The sequence below is a fragment of the Aphis gossypii genome, chromosome X, assembly GCF_020184175.1.
Source record: "Aphis gossypii isolate Hap1 chromosome X, ASM2018417v2, whole genome shotgun sequence".
NCBI lineage: Eukaryota > Metazoa > Arthropoda > Insecta > Hemiptera > Aphididae > Aphis > Aphis gossypii.
The window spans coordinates 43,655,027-43,680,179 of NC_065533.1; the positions used below are offsets into that span (position 1 = coordinate 43,655,027).

The 25,153-nt window shown below is 23.2% G+C and overlaps 2 protein-coding genes across 2 annotated transcripts; one reads left to right on the top strand and one right to left on the bottom strand.

Moving 5' to 3' along the window:
- Positions 1 to 7,012: 7,012 nt before the first annotated feature.
- LOC114129002 (uncharacterized) lies at positions 7,013 to 11,020 on the bottom strand. Its single transcript, XM_027993619.2, has 7 exons — positions 10,545 to 11,020; positions 10,016 to 10,203; positions 9,665 to 9,869; positions 9,384 to 9,579; positions 8,612 to 8,821; positions 8,418 to 8,543; positions 7,013 to 7,231 (listed from the first exon to the last, which is right to left on the bottom strand). Exons 1-7 carry the CDS (start codon positions 10,597 to 10,599, stop codon positions 7,105 to 7,107), a joined length of 1,107 nt encoding a protein of 368 aa, XP_027849420.1. The 5' UTR covers positions 10,600 to 11,020; the 3' UTR covers positions 7,013 to 7,104.
- Positions 11,021 to 11,228: 208 nt separating this feature from the next.
- Positions 11,229 to 15,735, top strand: LOC114129001 (putative ATP-dependent RNA helicase TDRD12). The gene is made up of 2 exons (XM_027993618.2): positions 11,229 to 11,554; positions 13,171 to 15,735. Exon 2 carries the CDS (start codon positions 13,192 to 13,194, stop codon positions 15,577 to 15,579), a length of 2,388 nt encoding a protein of 795 aa, XP_027849419.1. The 5' UTR covers positions 11,229 to 11,554; positions 13,171 to 13,191; the 3' UTR covers positions 15,580 to 15,735.
- The last annotated feature ends 9,418 nt before the right edge of the window (positions 15,736 to 25,153 follow it).

Here is a 25,153-nt window from a genome sequence, read left to right on the forward strand (position 1 = left end):
AATTTAATCACAAAAGATAATACAGTAAAATTATGATTGAATGTAGAATAAAATATTGTTTTGTTACTCTCCAATCTCCATGCATGATTACTAAATATATAAAATGTATAATAAATTCTAAAACTTAAAATAAAAATTCTAAAATAACAACTTAAATGTCAATATTCAAAATTACCCTCTGGATCCACGCCTGTATCATTATTCATTACCAGTGGGGTATTTTTTTTTAAGGGTTTCTAATGAGAAGCATTAATAAATAACTGTATAAAAATTAATCAACTATATTTTCTGAATCGAACTAATTATATGACACTGGTAAGCATCTAATAGTTATTAAAAATAATAAAAATAAAACTTAGGTAAATTTAAAAAAAAATTATTTTTAGAAACTACAACCAGCAATTTTCAATCGATTGAATTTAAAACGATTTTATCACTCCAATATTTTAGAAAGGTATCACAAAGTTGGTTCTACTGAACAAAAAAAAGTTTTTTGGTGTACGTATATACAAGACATTGATAACTAGAATTCGGATTTTTATGATTTTGCATATTTGTTTCTAGTGTATGCAATTAAATGGGAGTAAGATATAATTACAATTCATAAAATAAGTACATAATTCATAGGAAAAAATTTATTTTGCATAAAAAACATATTTTAGGGGTTAAAGTAGCGGTTCTCAAACTGTGGTACGCGAAACACTACATGGCTGTATAGTGGTAGAATGGAAAATTAAAAATAAATATTCGATTCCGGTCTCATTGAAAATTTGCTATTTAATTCGTATCTTATTTTAAAAATAATAATAAATTAAAACAATTACATTGTAGTATTTTACTGCTTCATATTTAAAATAAATGTATTTAACTAAAAAGTAAATTATATTCTTTATTACTATTACTATTACTATTTTTATACTTTAATATATTAATTGTGCAATTTGTATCGTTCTATTTTTACTTTTTAGTTATTGTTAGTGGTACGTGACTGATTAATAATACATCTAAGGGGTACTCCATAGGCGTGCGCATGGGTGCAGCAGAAGGTTCATACACTGCATCTGCCACATTTTTTGGGCCGATTGATTAGTCTATGGGCCGGTCGGAGCAATTCATTATTTAATAATTTAATATAAATTATAATATTTAATAAGTAAATAAAATTAATGTGAACCATTAAATAATTATTTTTAAAATAGAATGTAGACAAAGCTATCAGTTAATGTGTTATTAAACAAAATAAAAATATAATGTATACTATAATATACTATATTTATTTATATATGTTCTATGTTTTGGTTATTGTCGTCGGCCTGGAGCGGTTAGTAGACTATTTTATGATTTTATGTAGGTATTTTATGCAATAATATTATACAAATATACCAAAAACTTCGAGCAATTTAAAAAGTTTATTTGCTCAATGGATTTCGTCATATAATAGGTAACTAACAAACAATTTTCACGATAGATGGTACAAAAATGTATTGTCAAAAATATTCCGTACTGATAATAATATTTTAGTTTCTAGTCTATTAAGTAGCAGCTAGTATATTATTATTTTATACCTAACCTTGGTATAAAATGCAAATAACTCGATTTCGTACATTTTTAAAAAAAAAATACGCTGGACAACATATTCCAGATGAAATCGTGATATATACAAATTATCTCGTGCCATTTTAATACCTACTTTAACGGAAACTTAAAATGAAATTGGTGAAAATAATATTTGGATTGCTGCGTAGATGAAACTACAGATACAAATGGTTGTTACGTTGTAAATTTTTACTGGTGGTAATATTAAAATGAAATATTCTGACTTGCAAAATTTCTTCTGGCGGCTGGTAGGTATGCTAACTTATAAATGATAACATATTAACATACCTATTTGAAAACAGTTTTCAATAGATCATTAGTACCATTTTTTTAAAATAGAATTGGATTAAAAATAGTAATAAAAATTCATTGAATTCAAATCAAAAATGACAAAAACAAATAAAAATATCAATATTTTAAAAATAACAAGTACCTATCTACAATAATTTTAATAATGCTTTTAGATTCTGAACGAAGTGATGAATGTATTGATTTTACCAATAATGTTTGTTTTTTTTTTTATTTTTTTTTTTTTTTGGCTGTGATATAACATATTACTTAGGTACTAAGGTACCTAAAATTAATAGCTACAATATAATATAATATATTTCTTTTAATATTTATATGATAGGTACCTACCTGTTTGATTTATTATATTGTAGATTAGTTATGTTAAACTATAACAATTTTAACAACACTGGAGAGGCCATAATCACTCAGCTCTACAACAGATACTAAAACAAATCATTCACCAAGTTTTTTTAACCCTTTATGTCTGCTTCTTGATTTCTTAACTTTTGAATTTATGGGTATATATTTTAACAAGGTCGTAATCTAAACTAATAGTAATATCTACACTAGAATGAAGATAAAATATAGACACCAAATACGAAATTAAATTACATTTTATAATATCTTTATATACCTATTACCTACCTAGGTATTATATAAAATGACGTGTACCTACGACGGATGTACCACGATGTACCAACTCCTAAATTCCAAAACTACTCAACCGATTTTGATAAGATTATGAATTATGATCTATGTGTATGATTTGGTGTAACTCGTAAGATAGTATAATTTTTATCTCGATCAGTAACCTCCATTTTTTTTTTATTGCAAGTTAAATGTTTATTCTGTTGTCGAAGGGAAATTGTTTGTAAGTTTGTAATTTTATAGAAAACATTATAATTTCTGTAACTAAGGAGTTACTATACCTACTGAACCGATTTTAAAAATTCTTTCATCTATAGAAAGCTACATTATTCCTCAGTGATACAGAACATACTAAAATATACCTATTTGATTGTGATTACTGATTAATAGTATTTTTTTTTTTTTTTATGTTAAAATAACACTATTTGTCAATCAATTCTGAAAAAACAAGCTGATTCGTTGATTTATCTGCATGCGTGGCCTATACCTAATAAATATTTAAAAATATTTTTCTTTAATTCCTAGTTCTATACTAAAGTCCACAGCACTAGTGCACTATATAATATACTATGTATGTATAATATGATCTATTTCAAAATCTATCTATTTATATATATATTATATAAGTGTGAAAATGGTAATCTTTGTCACGCATGTTCTCTGAAAGACTGAAACTACTCATCCGATTATCTTGATTTTTTTTTTTTTTACTTGACCACCTTTGAATATTAGTTAAATAAATGGTACCTAACATTTTAGTTTAAAAATAGTTATATGTACTATAACCTATAATATCTTACCTAGATAAGATTAATAAGATAATATATTATAAGTTATTCGAGTTAATCTCTATGAATACTTACCTAGTTACTGCCATATAAATAAACAAACTCGAGAATTTACAAATAGTTTATTAGAATAACAGTAGGATGTAGGTAGCTTATTTAAATTCTATTTTTTAATAATTGTATAGATAGGGTGTATTGGGAGGTATAAGGCGTATACTCACTTCTCAAGTTTTTTTTTTTTAGCGTATACTTCCTAAATAAACGGCGATACGCGGATATACGGCCATATAGCACCGTATAGGTACCTATTAGAAATTTCGGTGACAATAACAAAATGTTCTGTATATTTGGAATTTTCATTTCTCAGATAGTACCTATATTATTATTTTTTTTATAAATTTTAGTATAATAATATTATAATTTATAATATTATTAACTGATTATCAAAACAAATGTTGAAAACCAATTACCAGTATTAGATAGTATATACAGATATAAATAGGTATATTATGTCAATTTTTAACTCATTATATCTGTAAATGTATAATATTAATAATTATTATTTATTATGTATACATATATTATAATATTGTATATGAGTGTGTAGCTATGTGGCTATGACATAATAGTATATTATGCAGGCGTATTTTCTCCGTACTTCAATTCTGAATCGTTTATATTTATAACAATGTTTATTAAAATTATTTTAAAAAACTATCATCTATAATCATTATAAGCAGCAATCATTAATCAGTTACCAGTAAGTTTACTGGCAGTTAGTAACTGTTCTAATTTACTACCTACTAATTGTTTTTAGTTCTTCGTTGGTCAAAGTGATAAACCTGTGCGGCTGTGCGAGAGGCGAGAACTACAACTGAGCACTATTCTGTATTCACGAATCTTGTGAATTCTATATTTTAAATTAAAACGGACAAATTTGTTTTAAGAAAATCAAACATTCAATTTGTTGCCTATATACCTACTCTGTAGTTTTTATGGTTAATTTTGTGATATGTGAGCAACAAAATACAATTCTCAACATTTGAGGTAAAATACCTAGATACTCAAAATTTTTAGTGCATATTTTGACTCTTTTGGTTTTAAAGGCCATAATATATTTAATTTTAAAAGTAGGTATATTTAAAATAAAAGGCATTTTATGGCTTAATGTGTATGTTTTTCATTCAGTCAGTTGTTAAAAAATACTTGAATATTTGTAATCTGATAATTAGATAATTTGGTTGTTATTTTATTGGAGCGAAGCGAGAAAAATTTTTTTTTGATTTAATTTTATAGTTATAATATCATTGACACCTAAGATCTAGAAAGCGTATACCTACGAATATTTTTAGCAATACACCACTAGATAGTAGATATTTATAATATGCTTTTACTTAAATTACCTAAAGGGTCTGTTAATTAATAAATGATAATTTAAATAAACCACTAACCAGAATGCTGAATGATTATGATGTTGAGCTGTTAAATTAATAAAAATTTTATAAATATATGTACAAGTAAGTATATTAAATATATGAACGCGTTTTTATTAAATTAAAAAAATTGAGGAATAAAAATCAATACCAGTTGAATAATTTTCATTTTAAAATACCTTTGGTCTTTATAGTTTATTTATCAAATTAAGCTAAATTGAATTAAATTATTAAAAATAGAAATGTCAAGTATAATAAATGTGTAGGTATATCAAATTTTGTATGATAATTAATTGGGATATCTATTTGTGAATATGTATTTTTAATATAAAGTAATTTTGATTTAAAACTACATGACCAAAAATATTTAAACAGACAAAAGTCTCTCGGTTTAAAAATACCATTAGGTAGCTCAACGGCCTTAACATATTACATAATGTAACTGACACTCTATTATGTCTACACAACATTTTAAATAATTGAAAAAAAGGATATGCAATTTTAAAAAAACAATTGGTTAGGTTATACATTTTGCCAAAATACAATAATAAATAATTTAATCCAACCCTTTTCAACTTTACCAGGAAAATGTGTCTTTGGCTCAAAATTGGTTATAAGACATTTAACCAACAATAGGTAATAATTTATAAAGACCAAATGCATTGCATAACATAAAAATAAATAATTACAAGTACACTGTCTTAACTTCACTAGTTTCAACGGCCATGTTTCAAATTTTCATTAGGCCAAACATATTTTCTTCTTAATATATAACCTTTTTATATAATATACATAAGAAATGATTGTACAAAAATATAAGTGTTTAACTCCAATGTATGCATTTATTATTTTATGTCTTTAATAAACATAATGTATCATATTTTTTTTTTATGGTTTTACCAAAAACTTTAATCCAGAACAATATCAACCAATAGTATTACTTACTCAAACTTCATAAGTTAAAATAACCATCAAATAAGTAGTTACAAAAATCTTTAATAAAAAAAATGTAATTCCTGAAAAAGCATTACTCAAATGTATACAGTACAGTAACACTAAAAAAACCAAACTTATTCAAAGTATAATATAAAAATATTCATACACAATTTAAGAAAATAATACCAGTGAAATATTCGTATAATAAATAGAATAATTAACAAATACAAAAAAAAAAAAAAATGTATATTCTAATAATAATTAAAATAGAGAAATAATTAATTTAATGTATTTAGAATCGACATTAAATAATAAACAGTGTTTGAAAATGTCAAAATGTGTACAAAAAAATTTATTTTAAGTATATTTGTAGTAGCAAGGAGCCAGCTAATATTTTGTTTAAGCAATAATCATTAAATTTATCACTACTGATTTAATCAATGTATTTTAAAATTCAAATTGATATTCAAAAACTAAACAAGTAAGATTTAAGCATTTATCTAAATGAAAAAAAAAACACAAACAAAATTTTAAAAGAGGAAGAAAATAATCAGTTGATATTAATTGCTATTCGTTCAAATAAAAATATTAAACTTCAATCCCATTATAAATTTCAAAGATATTTCAATACAAACTACTAGAGAGCCTATATAATCCTATATTAAGACTCTCTACAAACTACTAATCATATAAAGTAAATATAGAGGTGGTAAGATAAAAATTATAAACATTTTTAAATATAAGGTTAGATTTTTGTATAAATGTGTTTGATGTCACAAATTTGAATTAATTAATGCTTAAAATTATTATGAATTTCAAATATGATTCTCATGGCTGTTACTTAAAATAAAAAAGTAATTCAGCATAAAAAAATGATATTGTGCAAAATAAACTATTTCCATTTTATTTTTTTCAAAAAGGAACATTTACAGATACAGTATATTTTGCATAACACAATTATGAAACTCAAGTTAAATGATATGACTTTTAAATAAATATAACTTTTAATTCTAAGTAATTAATACATTAATTGTGGTACAATGTACAACTGAAAAAATATATTATATATATCAATTCAAAATTACATGACTAGTGCTGTTTTTAAAAATCTATTTTGAACTTGAAATAGTGAAGAATTTATAAATCACAATTTATTACTTTTTAGTTATTACCAAAACCATTAAATAGATTTGATTATTTGATATATATATTTAATATAATAATTATATCTAATTACTAGATAATTTCTTTTATAATTCATACATTAATAAATTAGATTGGTGATGGGATTATAGAATAAGGTAAATATTTTATATCAGATTTAATGAGTTAAAAATAGTTTTTTATTATTAAAAATAACATTAACACTTGACAATAATTGACAAGTATAAATCAAATTAAAATTTAGCTGGTCATTTACGACTTTTTTTTGATAGTTTTTGAAATGCAGGTAAAGTAGCTAATGGCATTTTTAGTGTGTACTTCGTTGGATCATCTTTTGCTAGAGTTGCTCCAACTACCTTCAACAGCAACATCAATCTGAAATAATAAAAGTAAAAACATGGATTAATAAAAGAAAATCATATGTATAAAAATATTATCTTGAATGTTGTGTAATTTAACTAAAATCTTATTTTGCACTTGAAAAAAACACAATATGGTTATAACCAAAGTTCAAAGACTTATAAACGTGATTTTCTTCAATACATATTTTTTAATATTTGTAATTAATAACAAAAAAAAATACAATTTTTCATTAAAATAAAAACATTTTTAAATGATTATACTAAATATTATAAACTAAGCGCATATTTTAAAAATTTTCATGCAAATGTAGTATGTGCCAGGCCCTGATTTACGCAAGTGCAGTTGGAGCACTTACACTTGGCCCCCAATTTCTGGGGCACCCAGTCTCTGTATTTTGTTGAAAATTGTTTTTTTTAAATTAATTAAACAGAAATTTATTTTGTAAAATATAATACCAACTGTCAATATGTTCAATGTTCGAAGTTTAGTAGATATACTTTTATCATTAAACTGTCAGTTGAGTTTTGATTATTTTTGTCATTCCACGCCCCAGTCATAATCAGTTACCATCAAAAAATATTAAAATAATAATAATAATAGAAAGGTTAGGAAAATGTTATAAAGATAGAAATTATAGAAATTAATCATTGTTTATGTCATTTTAATTATAGAAAATAAATTGTTAGTTAATAAGTTATTTTATAATTTTATGGAAGATTGAAAATTAATTATTTTAATTTAAATTCATAGGAAAAAAAATAATAAATAATAATAATTATAGTTATAAGTATTATAATCCTATAAGATCCTTAAGTATTTTTATGTTTTAATATATTATAATTTTGTTATGTTATTTAATTAATATTATCTTTTCATTGTCCTTAATTTACTAGAACAAGTAACTAAATTGTATTTATAGTACATTAAATAATTTAAAAATATTTCATGAGTTTTGAAATAGGTATTTATTACTTTTAACATACAAATATATTTATTTTTTTTTATCAACAATTCCCACCTCCTCTGTGTAGATTTTTTCGAGAAAATTTTTTTGACATAAGGGCCCTAAAAAAATTGTGCAGTTGGCCTTAATTTTATTAAACCAGATCCTGGTATGTGCACATATTTCTTATGATTTTAAGTGCATTAAGTCTGAATCCCTGGTTATAATTCATTCATATTAAAATATTAAAATTACCTCTTTTGGCTACTTGTTGGAAGAAATGGTGATATCCAACTTAAGTCAAATGAATACATGTTGATTAACAACATAATTATAATTATATGACACACTGATTTATCCTTCATCTTAGATGTTAAATCTCTAGATAATTAAAAAAAATATACATATAAATTAAATGTACTGTTTTCTTTTAGTTTTATTACTTTTACCGGCCAGTTACAGTGTATTCAACAAAATTATCTAACACCTTATCATTTATTACTTCTGAATTTGGGTAAACTTCAAGGTTTCTATAATTCAAATCAGTTGATTTGAGTTTTAACAATTCAATCAGTCCATCAGCAAAGGTAAGGAGACAGATATTTTGAATAGTTTTATGAGATAATCTGTTCAAATTTGTTATGAAAAATTTTGATAAACTGCAAACAAAATACAAAATTTAAAATAATAGACCCAAACCAAAAAATTTACTTAAGTGTTGATAAACTAAAGACTGAAACATGAATTAAAACAATAGTTAAATTTTGTATGTGTAAATATTTACTTTATTTATATATAAAACTCCTGAACCTATCTCTTCAATAAATAAAACTGAAATATTATTAAAAATTTTCAAACAAAAGTTTCTCAAATTATATTACATTCACTACTCATACAAATATATAACATTATGTTATTGTTATAACATTTGTATTAATAATTGGTACTTTTACTCATTAATGATATGCAACTAACAATATAATTAATAAGGTTCATAAAAAAAATAGTGAATGTTTGATATGTAACATACATTCTATTTTAAATCTATAATATAGATCCTTATATAGTTTAAAATTTAAAAATATACATTACAAGTTAAATATTTAAATATTAAGAAATATTTGAACTAATATTTTTAAATTATAGTTACCTAGTTTTCAACTCTTAAGTCACATAAAATTATTTAAATATGAATTGTGTTTAATTTCTAAAGTAACTTACTCTTCATTGTCACTACTAATTGGTAACATACTTATTACTTCTTTAGCATAATCAGTCATTAAATCTACTTCATTTTCGAGCAATAATGTAGAAACTGGATAAACTGTTTCTAATTTATTAGAAAAACGATTACATCCCAGTGGTAAATATACTAAAAATTCATTAGTCTGAGAAAATGATGGCTGCATAACATCAGCTATAAAAAAATAATGATAGTAAGTTATATCTATGATAAATAATATTATAATATACTAGATATTTATATAGAAATAAATACATACAAGAAAAGGAAATATTATCGAAGACATTTGCTGAAACACCAACAGCATTATTAACTCTAGATTTTGAAATACGTGATGCCTTTTTAGTTCCAAATACCGTGCTCAATTCTTGATTTTTATCTGTCAATGATTGATCTTCAAATGTTTTCATTTTAAAGTAATCTGGCTTCTTAAGATAAGTTACTTTGGTACCATAAACTAAAACCTACATAAATACAACTCATGTGTTTATACTTTTTGCAATTAACAATAAATTTAATTAAATAATAAATTACATTTACAAAATAAAATACCTACATTTAAATAATAAAGAATCGTATGTTTCTATAAACATTAGTTTACTTGGCCTACCTTATTCGTTTTTTTATTTCTCAAAATTAAATATTTTTTTCCATTTTCCTTTCTACTAGGATCTTCTTCTTCAACTGTTCCGCCGTGTTGGTTGAATATTTTTAATACGGGTCTATTAGATGTATTCTCAATTGCCATACCACAATCTAAAAGTTCTGATGAATTCAAATGACCCACTTCTGTAATTGCTAGAAAATAAAACAAATCTGTCAACAAACACCAAACTAAACAGTTAATTTGGTTTTAACATATGAAAGGAATCCTGTCCCCTCGAATAATATCATAATATCTGAAAATGTATTTGCTCAAAACCAGTATGAAAAAAAAAACCTAACCAAGATAATAGCGTCGTATCATTGATACATTTCACTATTCCGGTGTGGAATAATTTTACACTGATTCGGACCAACTTGATCATGAATATATATATATGAGTACACTATAGAGAATTAGAATCATAATTTTGTATTGAAGAATTGTTGAGCAATGTGGAAATCTATAGATCCAGATTTCGGAGTATAACACTCACCGATTACTGGTGGTACGCTGGGTTCCGCATAAACGTGTTCTACGATGCCGTCCATGGCGAGGTCTGCACGCGCCGATGAAACGTACGAAAAAAATTAATTCAGACCTTTGCGTTTGAAACGCGTAAGTTTATTGTTGTTTACACCGAAGCAGTACGGCAAAAAATCGCATTAGCTGTATCGCGTCGAGCAGACCGCAGACGGCATTTAAAGTAAATCGGCCGGCCAAAGCGATTCGCCTTATCACTATTTACAAACTTGTATCAGATTTGGGACAATTGTTCCCCTTGAAAAAACGCCGAATTCGTACAATCAGCCTCAATAATAATTTCATACACGAACGGTTAACGACGATTTAGATTAATAAAATATATTGTGCTACCTACCGCTGTTGAAAAAAAAATTTAATTAACACCAATAATTTATGGTCCGTTTATAAAACTATATGACGGGAACTGATTGTCCGCATACGTTTTCGTCTTGGGAACCAATTGTCCGTCTACACTCGTATCGCCCGTGAACAGAAAATGAGTGTATCAGTTGCCCGAAAAAATACTATTAACTGTATTCATCGCCCACCAGTGAACATATATAATCTTCTATTATCACAGAACAATATTAATTATTATCAATGTCGGTGAAGAATCTGAAAATGTGGGGTTATAATAATATACAAATGTAAGATTTCGATGTAGTCGATGTACGAGTAACTGCATTATGTTTCTCGTCCAGCGTCCTCAACCGACTGTGCATGACTTTAATATTTTATAATAATTCATTATGATAAAAACGTGTAAATAACATAAATGATTTTAATTTGATTATTGTAATTGTATTTCTGATACTTCTGTCTTTCTAGTTTTTGTTATAATTGTCTCCTAGTTAATTTTTTTTTAAGTTGTTAGCACGAATATAGATAGGTATAATCATGTTGGTTATTATCCCTACTCTTGTTGTCTAGTCTCTTAATTAATAAATTTTAAATTAAAATAATTTTTGTGATTCATGATATGTGAGTATAACTGAAAAAATATTATTGACCATTACATTACAGTAGAAACTCGATTAACCGTCACTCTCTGTTATCCGTCATCGGTCACCACCGAAAAAAAAAAGTTAAATACGAAATATTGCACCTTAAAAAGCTAGAACATCAAAAAAGAAATGACAAATTATTTTATATAATATGTTTTAGTTTAATAGTGTTTAGTGTAGTATTTATATAATATGTAAGAAGTATGAATTTTTTTTTGAAAATACACACGTAAAAAATATATATATATATACTTCTTTTGCAAAATTTCTGTTAACCATCTATTCAATTAACCGTCATAGTCTTGATCCCAACTGTGACGGTTAATCGAGTTTCTACTGTATATGCAATATTTGAATTTAAATTCATTTTCATATTAAATGAATAAAAATCAACCATATTTTATTAGAGTATCGAGGTTAACGACGATGCATGACATTAATGTTTTTGTTTTCAATATTTCTGAATTTTTAAGTTCTTTCTTTTGTTCTAACCTAAAAATTTCAATTTATATATTTTGTTTTGAAGTGTTTTTATACATTTATTTTTATTTTTATTTTTTACATTATAAATTATAACATTGCAGTAGCTTAAACTATAAACCACAGAGTTTAATATTATGTATTTTACAAAATAACAGTAAAATACTGTAAACTGTTTTTTAGTCCTTTAACCCTAGAGCACACGCATCACGGTCAAAAAGACTGGGTTTTTAGAATTCTGTTCATTGCAATATGAAATATTAATCTAACCCAACCTAGGTACTTTCTAATTAGGTGATAAACTACAGTTAGATACAACTCACAATAGAATACAATTTGATGTTTTTAGTATAAAAGGGTTCAAAGTTCATTATCTATTGAAAAAACTGCCTAAAAGACCGTGTGCATGGTAAACTATACTGTGATATAACCTTGTATGTAATAACATTTATATGGGAGTTTAATTTGTTTATATTTAGTATCAATAAAAGCATTTGACAATTTTTATTTATTTAAGAGCAATAAAATAATGATTATTTAAATTCATTGAGTTTTAATTGATATGTTTCAACACACAGTCAAAATACAGTGTGCGTAGAATCTTGTGAATATTTTAAATACGTGTAATCTATGGAGTGTAATTATATTATCGAGGGTTAAGGTATTTGATCAAAAGCAATTTAGTTTTTATATATTTTTATTTTATCAATATAATAGGTATAGGTATTATAAATTATATATTTCATTTTTAAAATATATTGTACTTTATATGTATGTTAATTTTAGGCTTAATGGCGTTTTCTTTTTCATGAGTTATGTTTTTGATTTAACTACCTATGTAGTATGTACTTATAATGTTAGGTAAAATGTATTACAAAAATAAAATTTTTATTTATTTTAAACTAAACAATACATAAACTCTAAATTTAATCAATAGTTACACTTTATCTGTATGGCTCTATGTAATAAGTCGAGGAAAAGTTACCACTATAAAAATTATTCTGCATACCCCTCAAACATTTTATACATGGTCGTGTTTTTAAATTTACCTTTATCTTTTTATTTTATTTGATGAAATTTATTTGTAATTATTTTAATATATTTGTCTTATAGGTACTGATATATACATCAAACATGTTTGATTTTATAAAGATACCATTCAAAGATAGTCAAGTACCAATTTCAAAGTCCATTTCAAGTCCACTTCTTTGTGATAAAATCAAAGAATTTGGCATTTGTGAAGAAAAATGTGCAGAACGTCATATTTTATGCAAAACACTTGATAAAAAATATCTCAATATTCCTACAAAATCTTTAATTAGCATACAACTTACAAAAATTCTAAGTGCTTCACATTTTTATGGAAGAATTCTTAAGTATAGTACTAAAAATAATCCTATAAAAGATCAAGATTGGATTAGTTGTGATGACTCATTTGAAACAATAAAACATGAATTACAAAACATCAGTCCGAACACTATCATTTTATGTGAAACCTATTCTATTGGTCAAATGGTTATGATAAAAACTGAACAAGAAGAATTTTATCGAGCAGTTATCTTGGATGTAATACATGGATGGCTTACAGTTAAGGTAAAAGTAATGTTAATTGACATAGGAGAAACAAAAGAAATTAGTCCATTTAAAATGTTTGTATTGCCAAACCATTTAAAAGAATTTCGGCCTGTTGCTGTTGAAATCATCATATCTTCCATGGAACCTATAACAGAAGAAACATCTGTTTTCAATTGGCCAATTAGTACAACAAATCTTGTAAGTAACTTATTAGAACCATTTATTTTGACAGATTTAGAATTTATTTGCAAAGTTGAACTTACATTAGGAATAACTTTATGGGTTGATAGGATAATAGCAAAGAAATGTTTGAAATGTTCTCACTTTGCATGTAAACTGTATAAAAGTTCTTTGATATTACCAAATGAATTAATTAAACGCAACCTTGCAAGATCAAGTTCTTGTCTAATTGATAAATTAATTAACTTGGATAAAGATAACATTATATGGAAAAAACACTTGAATGCTGCAAAACCTTTGATCGCTAAAAAATCAAATATACCATTATTTTCATGTAATGAACAAGAAAATAAAATTGATGAAGCGATAGAAGTACAATGGGCTCATTTGTCTGAAAATATTATAACAAATGTAATTGTTCATTACATAAATAGTCCAAAATGTTTGTTAGTAAGCAATTTACAATATTATGAAAGAGTTGTTGATCTTCAAAGAGACATTGATAATGTTATCAGTAATACATCTATTGAAAAATTAACTAGCGCCACTGTTGGAAGTGTATGTTTAGCATTAATACCTGGAGAAAATAAGTATAATCGTGTTATTATTCAAAAAATCGACAATCAAATAGCTGATATCTTCTGTATAGATTATGGTGAATTTTATCAAGTTGAAATTCATAATTTGTTGACTATACCCTCAAATTTGATTATAAAATTACCATTTCAAGTAATTGAGTGTAGTTTGAGTGGTTTTAATGATAATATGCCAACAGATATTTTGGATCAGTTTAATAATCGTTTATTGGAACTTACCGATACTCAAATATATTTAAAAGTTCTTTCTTCTACTTTGGATACAAAGTTGACTGGAGGAACCCATTATGAAGTTGTATTATTTAAGAAGGATACAAATATAAATGTCACAATTGCTGATGAGTTTAATATGTGTGCTGATAATAATCAAATACAAAATATTTCAAAAATAAATTTTAAATACAAGGAATATGATGATGATGATGAGGATGATGATAAACTTAATGAAGAGGAATTAAAAAGTCAGATGGAACTATTAGACAGCCTATTTAAAATTTCAAATGAAACAAATGAAACCCAAATTGTACAAAGTTCAACAAATGAAAACCAAATTGTACCAAGTTCAACAAATGAAAACCAAAATTCAACAAACGGGGGAAAAATTGAGTCTATTTCAAAAACATTAAATAATAATAATAAAACTGCAAACATTAAACAAATAAAAGGTATAACAATTGAGAAGAAATTTTGTTTAGATTGCAATAGAACTCCAGTGGTACCTCAGTGTTTTTGGCATCAAGATGACACATGGATTTATCTTAAATTGATTATTTTATCAGTGAATAATTCTAAAATCTCTTATGGATTGGATACTATAACATTGACTGCTGAAACAAATTCTGTATCCTATTCCTTTACCGCAAATTTGTTTGGGTATATAAATGATGATCTGTGTTCTTTTCGTGAAAGTTTTGATGGAATTACCATCAAAGCACGAAAACTTATAAATGTTAAATATAAATGGCCTAGACTTTTAAAATGTACAAAAAAACATAAATATATTATTTATGATACAGAGTTCTGCTCTACTGAAGATAATTCGAATTTGTGGTGTAAATTAATAAATAAATTTAAACTGACAGCACTTGGTGAACCAGTAAATGAAGAATATATTGATACTGATTCTGATGATAGCAATTGTAACGATGAAGATGCCATTTTTGAAGATTGATAAATGTTCCTTATCATATTTATCTCTTATTTTAATGTTTAAATATAAAATCTCATAATTTGTATATTACGTATAAAATATAGACTATTTTCTATTGTGTCATTTTACATCTAATATATTATCAATATTTTTGTCTTTTGATGAATGTAAAATTTATATTATGGTCTTTTGATGAATGTAAAATTTATATTATGGTCTTTTTATTACCTATTATAAATAAAATATATATTAATAAGTAATTTTTCATCCCTGGTTATATTATTTTATGTAGGTACCTACATAATATTATAATAAATTTCAAAAGTTCTCATAAAGAAATAGAGTAATTTTTTTAATCTCGACATAGATTAAGTATGTGTTAAAATGTGTATTGTTTCTAGTATTAGTATTGTCATTCTTCATGTCTGGAAAAAAACTCGATATTATGAATTTATTCTAAATATTCTTAAAAAGTAATTATAAGTCAAGTTTTATTAATATACCTTCATACATAATTAATCTTCTTAACTGATAATTAATCAATATAATATAACATGTATTGTCCATTTTTCCTATACATTGCAATAAAGATATCTTTTAATTATAGGATATAGGGTTTATTTAATAAATTTATGGTACCATTTCACTGTGAATTGTAATTTATTACAGGTTTTAGTGTTTGTTAAATTTATTATCAGTAGATACATGCAAACATTTATATTTTTGTCTAAAACAAAAGTTAAATTAAAATGTTTACAAGTACAGACTTTGTAATAACTATTATTCTCAAGTAAGAGTATTACATTTTAAGTGTTATGATTTTAGTGTCATAATAATTGAAAATACTGGAACAGAGCCCCTATTTTTTTTTTTAACATATTACATGTGTTCTAATTGTAAATTAAAAACTGTATAATAGTCATATTAAGTATAAATAGAATTAAGTAATATATTCACATAACATTAATGTGCTTATTTCTAGATATACATTTTTTAAGTTAAAAATAAAATGATAGATATACAATTATGTATACAAAGAAGAAAACACAATACCCAAAATATAAAAAAAAAACTTGGTTTAAACAAAAATTATAATTATATACTATATTAATATATAATGCATATATGTACCTACATATAAACTTAGTACCTAATGTACAAATATGTAGTAATGTAATAATTTTAATTAAAAATGAATTCTAGTAATTCTACTATTTTCCATAGACTTTAGTCTATATTCTATACTTTCTATAACACTGTTTCTCGACCAGTGTGTCAGCAGTTAAGTACCAATATGTCTTGAAGTATATTAAATGATAGAATATTCAAACATTTTTAATATAATTTTCATAAACTCATTGATATAATTTCTATGATGATTAAAAAGAAGTTACTTATCTAATATTGACAGATACTTATTATACATGATACATCGCCAAATAAAATAAAATTTTACCTATTATTCTTATTTGTGTATTATCTGTAGTAAAGTATAATTAATATTTTAATAGTGAGAGGACATAACACAAAGATTGAGAAACATTGGTATACAACAGCATTTTCCAACCTTTTTCTCTGCCGGACCCCTTAGAGATAGTAGACATGATTGCGTACCCTCTTAATAAAAATTAAATTTTCGTTTTTATATATGCTAATTATACTATGTAGGATATAGTATTTTAAATTTATGCTCGCAGACCCCCTTCGCCAGTTCATGTGCGGACCACAGTTTAGCAACGCTGGTCTATACCTAACTGCAAAAAAAAAACTACGGAAAAATAACCAATATTAAAAAATTATGATAAATTTGCATTAAAATGTCAATATTAATTTTAAAAAAAACATATTATATAATATATAAGTATAAATGAGTATGAATAAAAAAGGTATAGTAAGTAGGTTTAGTAGTCATATATTATAACAATAAATATTGTTGTTAAAACTTTTATAGTTTTTTAACTTAAATATGTATTTAGTTAAAATCGATATACTCGTAAAATATAATGTATAAAGCTAATGACCCTCATAGCCAAAATTAGTCCAATAAAAAAAAAAATTGTGTCTATGTACCTATTCCTATAATTTTTAAATCGCTACTAACTTATAAGTTATAAAACTAACTCATGAGGAACTTTGTATTAAATTTCCAAGTATTTTAACTTAGCCCAAAATAAGTGAAATATTTTGAAGATTAAATTATGTATAGAAAATTCCAATTTAAATAACTAGTCAAATTTTCAAGTACTATGACTTATACTTTTTGAATAATAACAAATACCTATTTAAAATTGTTTAAGGATCAATCGTTATCGTTACGTGATTTCGTAAAAATTTAAAATTTAGACGCTAATAACATTTTTCCCTATATAGACACTTAAGTTTTCTTTATAGCTATTTGAAGGAAACTAATGGAAAACTTTATATGGATTTTTAACTAGTGCCTTATTGTTTATTAAATTTTGATGTCATTTATTTTTTCAAAACTCGCGTGAAAAAATTACTCAACATTTGACACTATAATATAGTATAATGTGTGGTTTTAGCTGTAGCCTGTAGTTGTTAGGTAGGTAATGCTGTGGTTGATGAGTCTCTTTGTAAGTGGTGTTGGTATTTATAGGGACACTCCAAATATAATGTACTATAGTCCTATAATCAACGATGGCAATAAAACAATAGAATTTGTCAGAATCTAACAAAATAATAAAAGTACAATTTAAAATATTCTTGCCATTAATTTATTTCACCTCTACTTCAAAAAAAACCATTCACGGTTGCTCATTCGTTGTTCATAATTTTGACTGGCAAATGACGATGAGGAACATCGTTTTGAAATGTATTTTAGGCAATCAATTAAGAATAATTGCTTTTTATTTTGTTCATTTTTATTCGGTTTCTTATTTTAAATACCTACCTAATAATATATAATTGTTGTTATCATCATTAGTTATCAGTTTATCAATGTATTACACAGATATAGATTATCATTATTAATCTATGATATTCATAGATAATAAAAGAATTAAATATATTTATAATTATATATTACATTTATTATTATTATATTTTATAATATATAATTTAAAATACCTAACGAAATCGTGGTAAAAATCCACTTAATCAAATAACTAAAAACATAAATAGTTAATAAATATAAATATCTAAATTAAATTTATTTATTATTAAACCAAAAAACATTTCACATAATAACATTTCTATAAATATAATTCTTATATAAGAATAAAAAATAAAATATAAGATATAAAAATAAAAGATAAACTTCGAAACTCAATATTAAAACCAAAAACTAATTCGATTTACCTTCAGAACAATCAAAAGGAAAACAATTTATTTCAACTAAAAATCTAATTAATAATAAAATAAGTATAAAAATCATTTTAATTTAATCTATTAATTAAAAATATTAAATTTATAGTAATTATTATTAAGAAATTATTTGAAAAATAAAACAAATTATCCCTAAAACTGAAGAATTAAAATTAGAAGATCATCTAATTATTAAAAAAGTATAAAATATTAAACTAGAACAAAATATATATAAATTAAACCAAAACCTATAATATAATTTATAGCAATATAAGGATAAATAAGTAAAAAAAAAAAAAATAGAAATTAATAAACATAATAAAAGAGAAACTAATATAACAAAAAAATTTATACTTCTAGGATAACTAACTTCTTTAAAAAATAATTTAAAACCATCATCTATTGGTTGAAAAACACACTTAATAAAAAATTTATTAGAACCTTTACGTAACTGAATATAATCAAAAACTTTGCGTTCTAATAAAGTAAAAAAAGCAACTCATATAAAAACTATTAAAAATTAAAATTAAAACTAATAATTATATTAAATCCAAAAATACTATCTATAATAAAAATTATACAATTTAATCCTATATTTAACACAATTATCTGCCAAAATAGTTAAATTATTTTAATTTATTTAATCTTTTCATACAAAATAAATCAAATATTAAAAGATAGAAACCATCCTTGCTTACACCAATTTGAACTCAAATCATGTAAGAGTTTACTGGTCAAACAGACCTAATACTTAGAATTTTGCACCAAAGATAAATCTTAATTCAACATTGAGGTCGCAAACTTATATTTAAATTTAAACTTAAAAAATTAATTACGCTGTTATCCCTAAAGTAACTTTTTCCTTTATTTAAAAATTTTAATTCAAGTATTTATTAAATAATGTTAAACTTAAAAAAAAGTTTATTAATTTTTTTTTTTTATCGCCCCAATAAAATAAATTTTAATAATAAAATATTTATAAATCCGAAAAAATCAAAATTAAAGTTTATAAAGTTTTTTAGGTCTTATTATCCCTTTAGATAATTTAAGCTATTTATTTAAAAATAAAATTTTTATTTTATAAATAATAAAGTTTATATTTCATAAAATCTTTCATTCAAGTCCTCAATTAAAAGACTTAATTATTATGCTACCTTTGCACAGTCAAAATACTGCAGCTATTTAATAAATCATTGAGAAGATCCTATATTAAATTAAACTTAGTATAATGTTTTTGTTAAAAATATGAGAATAATTTTTGCCAAATTCATAATTTATAATTATATATTATTCAATTTAATCATTATTATTACTATTAATTAATAAAATGTAATAAAATAAATAAATATAAATATAATAAATTAAAATTAAACTAATGATAAATTTTTAGAAACTTAAAATAAAAATTTCTATTCCTATAAATTATTATATAAAAATTTCAAGCTTATCCCTAAAATAATTTAAATTTAAAATATTAATTAATACAATTTATAAAATTAAATTTAAACACTGAATAACTAAACATAATATAACAATTAATTAAACTTCAAAACTAATATTATTTTTGAAATATTTATAATACAATAAAGTTTAACAACATCTTATCATTGTAAATGATATATTTAAATTTAGATGTTTATTTTAAAAATATAAATCTTTCTAAATACATTTTCCAGTACACTTACTTTGTTACGACTAGTCTTATTTTTTTAATAAGAATGATGGGCAATATGTATATATTTTAGATCTTAGTTCATATTAATTAAATAAATAAATTTACTATTAAATCCAATTTCATTTAAATCAAAAAATAAAATTTATTGTAACCCATTATATTCTTATTTATAAACCACATTTTGACTTAACATAAATTATAAAAAGAAAAAAAGAAAATAGGTACATTTTTAAATATTTTCATAACAGCTATATATGAATTAATTAAAATAAGTAAAATTAATCATGGATTATCAATAAATAAACAGGTTCCACTTATAAGACTAAAATACCACAAAATTTTTTAAATTTAAAGAGCATAACTATTAATTTTTTAATAAATTAATTTAAATTTTTATAATAGGGTGTCAAATCTTAGTTTTAAATTAAATTTAATAAAATAAAATAATTATATTAATAATATTTAATTAAATTTTACTTTTAAAAAAAAAAAATTAAACTATAATTTATAGTTATACACTAATAACCAAACTATTTTATTTGTGTATTATGTTTAACCGCAACTGCTGGTACATATTTAGTTTATACTTTAATTCATAATTAAATCTAAAATTCTTTAAGAAATAATAAACAATCAAAAATGTCTTGTATTTTTTTAATTAAATTAAATTTTATAACAAAATAAATTATAGATATTTATATATAAATTAATAATAATATGGTTTTATATACTTAAGTCTTAAATAAATTAAATTTATTAAAATAGTATTTTAAATTAAATATAAATTAAATTAATAATCTTATTTGACTTTTTTAACAAATTAATAATTTTAATAAAAATTTTCTTAATCAGACTTTTCTAACAATCCTATACTGAAATTAATAATTATAATCGATTATTTATCAATTTGTTTTAATTAAATTACCTATTAAAATGTTCTATTTTCCTATATATATATGTGTGTGTAGTATAACTTAGTGAATAAAATGATATGAAATTTAAAAAAAAAATCTTATTTTCCAACAGTTTTCAAAAAAATCGAGAAAAACAAAAAAAAAATGACGGAAAAACGGCAATTTTTACGCAAAACCAGTTTTCGACCAAATCGATTTTTTTTTATGGTTGTAATTCAAAAACTAATCACTCAAAATACTTGAAATTTTCACCAAATGTTAATGTCAGTAGTATCTGTATATAGTAAAATTTTTAAAAAATTTTGACTTTTTTTGAGTTATTTATAGACCACTGAAATTTTCGATTTTTTTGAGAAATTTTTTTTAAAGTGTCGATAAAATTTTTGGATGACCAAAAAGTTTTGAAAATTTAATACAAGGTTCCTTATGAGTTGTTTTAATTATAGCTAAAAAAAATTAAAAATCGTTAGTCACAATTTTTTTTTATAAGAGTTTATAGTTCAAATTTTTACGAAATCTGTCGAAAACGCGAAAATTTGCAAGTAATTTTGAAGTTGAAAAATCATAAAATTTTTTCTTTTATAACTAAGTTTTGAAAATTTGGTACAAGGTTCTCCATACATTTTTCTTCAAATATCTGTAAAAAAAACTCTACTGGGTTCAGACAAAAAATTTTTATGAGTGTTTGAAATTTAAATTTTTACAAAACCGCGCTAAATAACGGTTTAGCCTCAAACGATTTTTGATATTTGTTATAATTCAAAAAGTATAAGTCGTAGATACTTGAAAATTTTACCAGTTATTTAGATTGGCATTTTATTTACTTGATTTAATTTTCAAAATACTTTGAGTTTTTTTGAGCTATTTATAGACAACTGAAATTTTCAATTTTTCTGAAAAATTTTTTTTGAAGGGTCGATAAAATTTTTTTGGCCCTATCAAAATACTTGAAAATTTTATACAAAGTTCCTCATATGTTATTCTTATAGTGATTAAAAAATTATAAGAATACATGGGCACAATTTTTTTTTTATTAGCATTTGAAGTTCAAATTTTGACGAAAATTCGTCAAAAGCATGAATATTTGCAAATTATTTTGTAGGTATATTTCATAAAAATTTTTGTATAAGTAGCTAAGACTTGAAAATTTAATAGAAGGTTTTTCATAAGTTTAACTTACAATTAAATTAATTAATAATTTAATAAATTAAATTTTGTTGTATTCAGGCCATTAAAACATAAACCACCTTTTTCACCAACCACTATAAATTATATCCTAGGCTGACAAATCATCTTTGTTCAGAATCGTTTTCATATACAATGATAACTATCATTGGATTCAAATTTAACACTCCTATAATATATAATAATGATCCATACAGCACCTAATGTACAGCAGAGCGGTACTCACATGCCCACTTTTTTTTATTTAGAATCATTATTTTATGCAATGAGGTATATGGTATGTATATAGTATGTAGTAACTTTTTCTAAATTTTAAAATGAATTTAATGTGTCTAGTTCAATGTGTGATAAATTAAATCATATGTCTTAGTTTAGCAAATCATTAACGAATTTGTCATATTTACACACACGTTAATAATTAAAAATAGAAAATCAATATTATTTTTTTTTTTATTTAGGATCATTATTTTGTTATATGTGGTATACTATACTTTTTCTAAATTTTAAAATAAATCTTATGTGTATAGTTTCATGTGTTAGAAATGAAAAAAAATGTCTTAAATTAACAAATTTTTAATGAAGTAGGCATATTTACACAGATATTCATAACTAAGGCTGTTGAAAAAAGATAGTGTTCAAGGGGTTTGATATAGGCAATATTCTATGTTAAAAGTGATTTGCTATGTTAGAGTGTGTGAATTGTATAATCAATAGTGTATTTCACCTCCTCAAAAACATATTAATAATTAAAAAACGAAAAAAAGAATCAATTTTTTTTTTATTTAGAATCATTATTTTATGCAATGAGGTATACTATACTTTTTCTAAATTTTAAAATAAATCTAATGTGTCTAGTTCAATGTGTGATAAATTAAATCATATGTCTTAAATTAGCAAATCATTAATGAATTTGTCATATTTACACACATGTTAATAATTAAAAATAGAAAATCAGTATTATTTTTTTTTTTTTTAGGATCATTATTTTGTTATATGTGGTATACTATACTTTTTCTAAATTTTAAAATGAATTAAATGTGTCTAGTTCAATGTGTAAGAAATTAAATTCAATGTCTTAGTTTAGCAAATCATTAACGAATTTGTCATATTTACACAAACGTTAATAATTAAAAATAGAAAATCACTATTATTTTTTCTTTTTTATTTTGGATCATTATTTTATGCAATGAGGAATACTATACTTTTTCTAAATTTTAAAATGAATTAAATGTGTCTAGTTCAATGTGTTAGAAATTAAATCATATGTCTTAAATTAGCAAATCATTAATGAATTTGTCATATTTACACAAACGTTAATAATTAAAAATAGAAAATCAGTATTATTTTTTTTTATTTAGGATGATTATTTTGTTATATGTGGTATACTATAATTTTTCTAAATTTTAAAATAAATCTAATGTGTATAGTTTCATGTGTTAGAAATGAAAAAAAATGTCTTAAATTAACAAATTTTTAATGAAGTAGGCATATTTACACAGATATTCATAACTAAGGCTGTTGAAAGAAGATAGTGTTCAAGGGGTTTAATATAGGCAATATTCTATGTTAAAAGTGATTTGCTATGTTGGAGTGTGTGAATTGTATGATCAATAGTGTATTTCACCTCCTCAAAAACATATTAATAATTAAAAATTGTAAATAAGAATTAGTTTTGTTTTTTATTTAGGATCAATATTTTATGCAATGAGGTATACTATATTTTTTCTAAATTTTATAACAAATCTAATGTGTATAGTTCAATGTGCTATAAATTAAATAATATGTCTTAAATTAACAAATCATTAATGAATTTGTCATATTTACACACACGATTATAATTAAAAATTGAAAATCAGTATTAGTTTTTTTTTTTATTTAGCATCATTATTTTATTATATAAGGTATAGGTACTATACTTTTTCTAAATTTTAAAATAAATCTATTATGTATAGTTTCATGTGTAAGGAATGAAAAAATATGTCTTAAACTAACAAATTTTTAATGAATTTGTCATATTTACACACATGTTAATAATTAAAAATTGAAATTAAGTATTAATTTTCTTTTTTATTTAGGATCAATATTTTATGCAATGAGGTATACTATATTTTTTCTAAATTTTATAACAAATCTAATGTGTATAGTTCAATGTGCTATAAATTAAATGATATGTCTTAAATTAACAAATCATTAATGAATTTGTCATATTTACACACACGTTAATAATTAAAAATAGAAAATCAATATTGTTTTTTTTTTTATTTAGAATCATTATTTTGTTATATGTGGTATACTATACTTTTTCTAAATTTTAAAATAAATCTAATGTGTATAGTTTCATGTGTTAGAAATGAAAAAAAATGTCTTAAATTAACAAATTTTTAATGAAGTAGGCATATTTACACAGATATTCATAACTAAGGCTGTTGAAAGAAGATAGTGTTCAAGGGGTTTTATATAGGCAATATTCTATGTTAAAAGTGATTTGCTATGTTAG

Bases quoted from the DNA above. Each gene is read 5' to 3' on its own strand.
- LOC114129002 (XM_027993619.2), bottom strand. From the start codon at position 10,599: ATGGACGGCATCGTAGAACACGTTTATGCGGAACCCAGCGTACCACCA. The intron at 9,580-9,664 runs GTATGTATTTAT...ATTTTTTTATAG, and splicing joins CGATAATATTTCCTTTTCTT to CTGATGTTATGCAGCCATCA. The intron at 8,544-8,611 runs GTAAAAGTAATA...TTAATTATCTAG, and splicing joins GAATACACTGTAACTGGCCG to AGATTTAACATCTAAGATGA.
- LOC114129001 (XM_027993618.2), top strand. From the start codon at position 13,192: ATGTTTGATTTTATAAAGATACCATTCAAAGATAGTCAAGTACCAATT.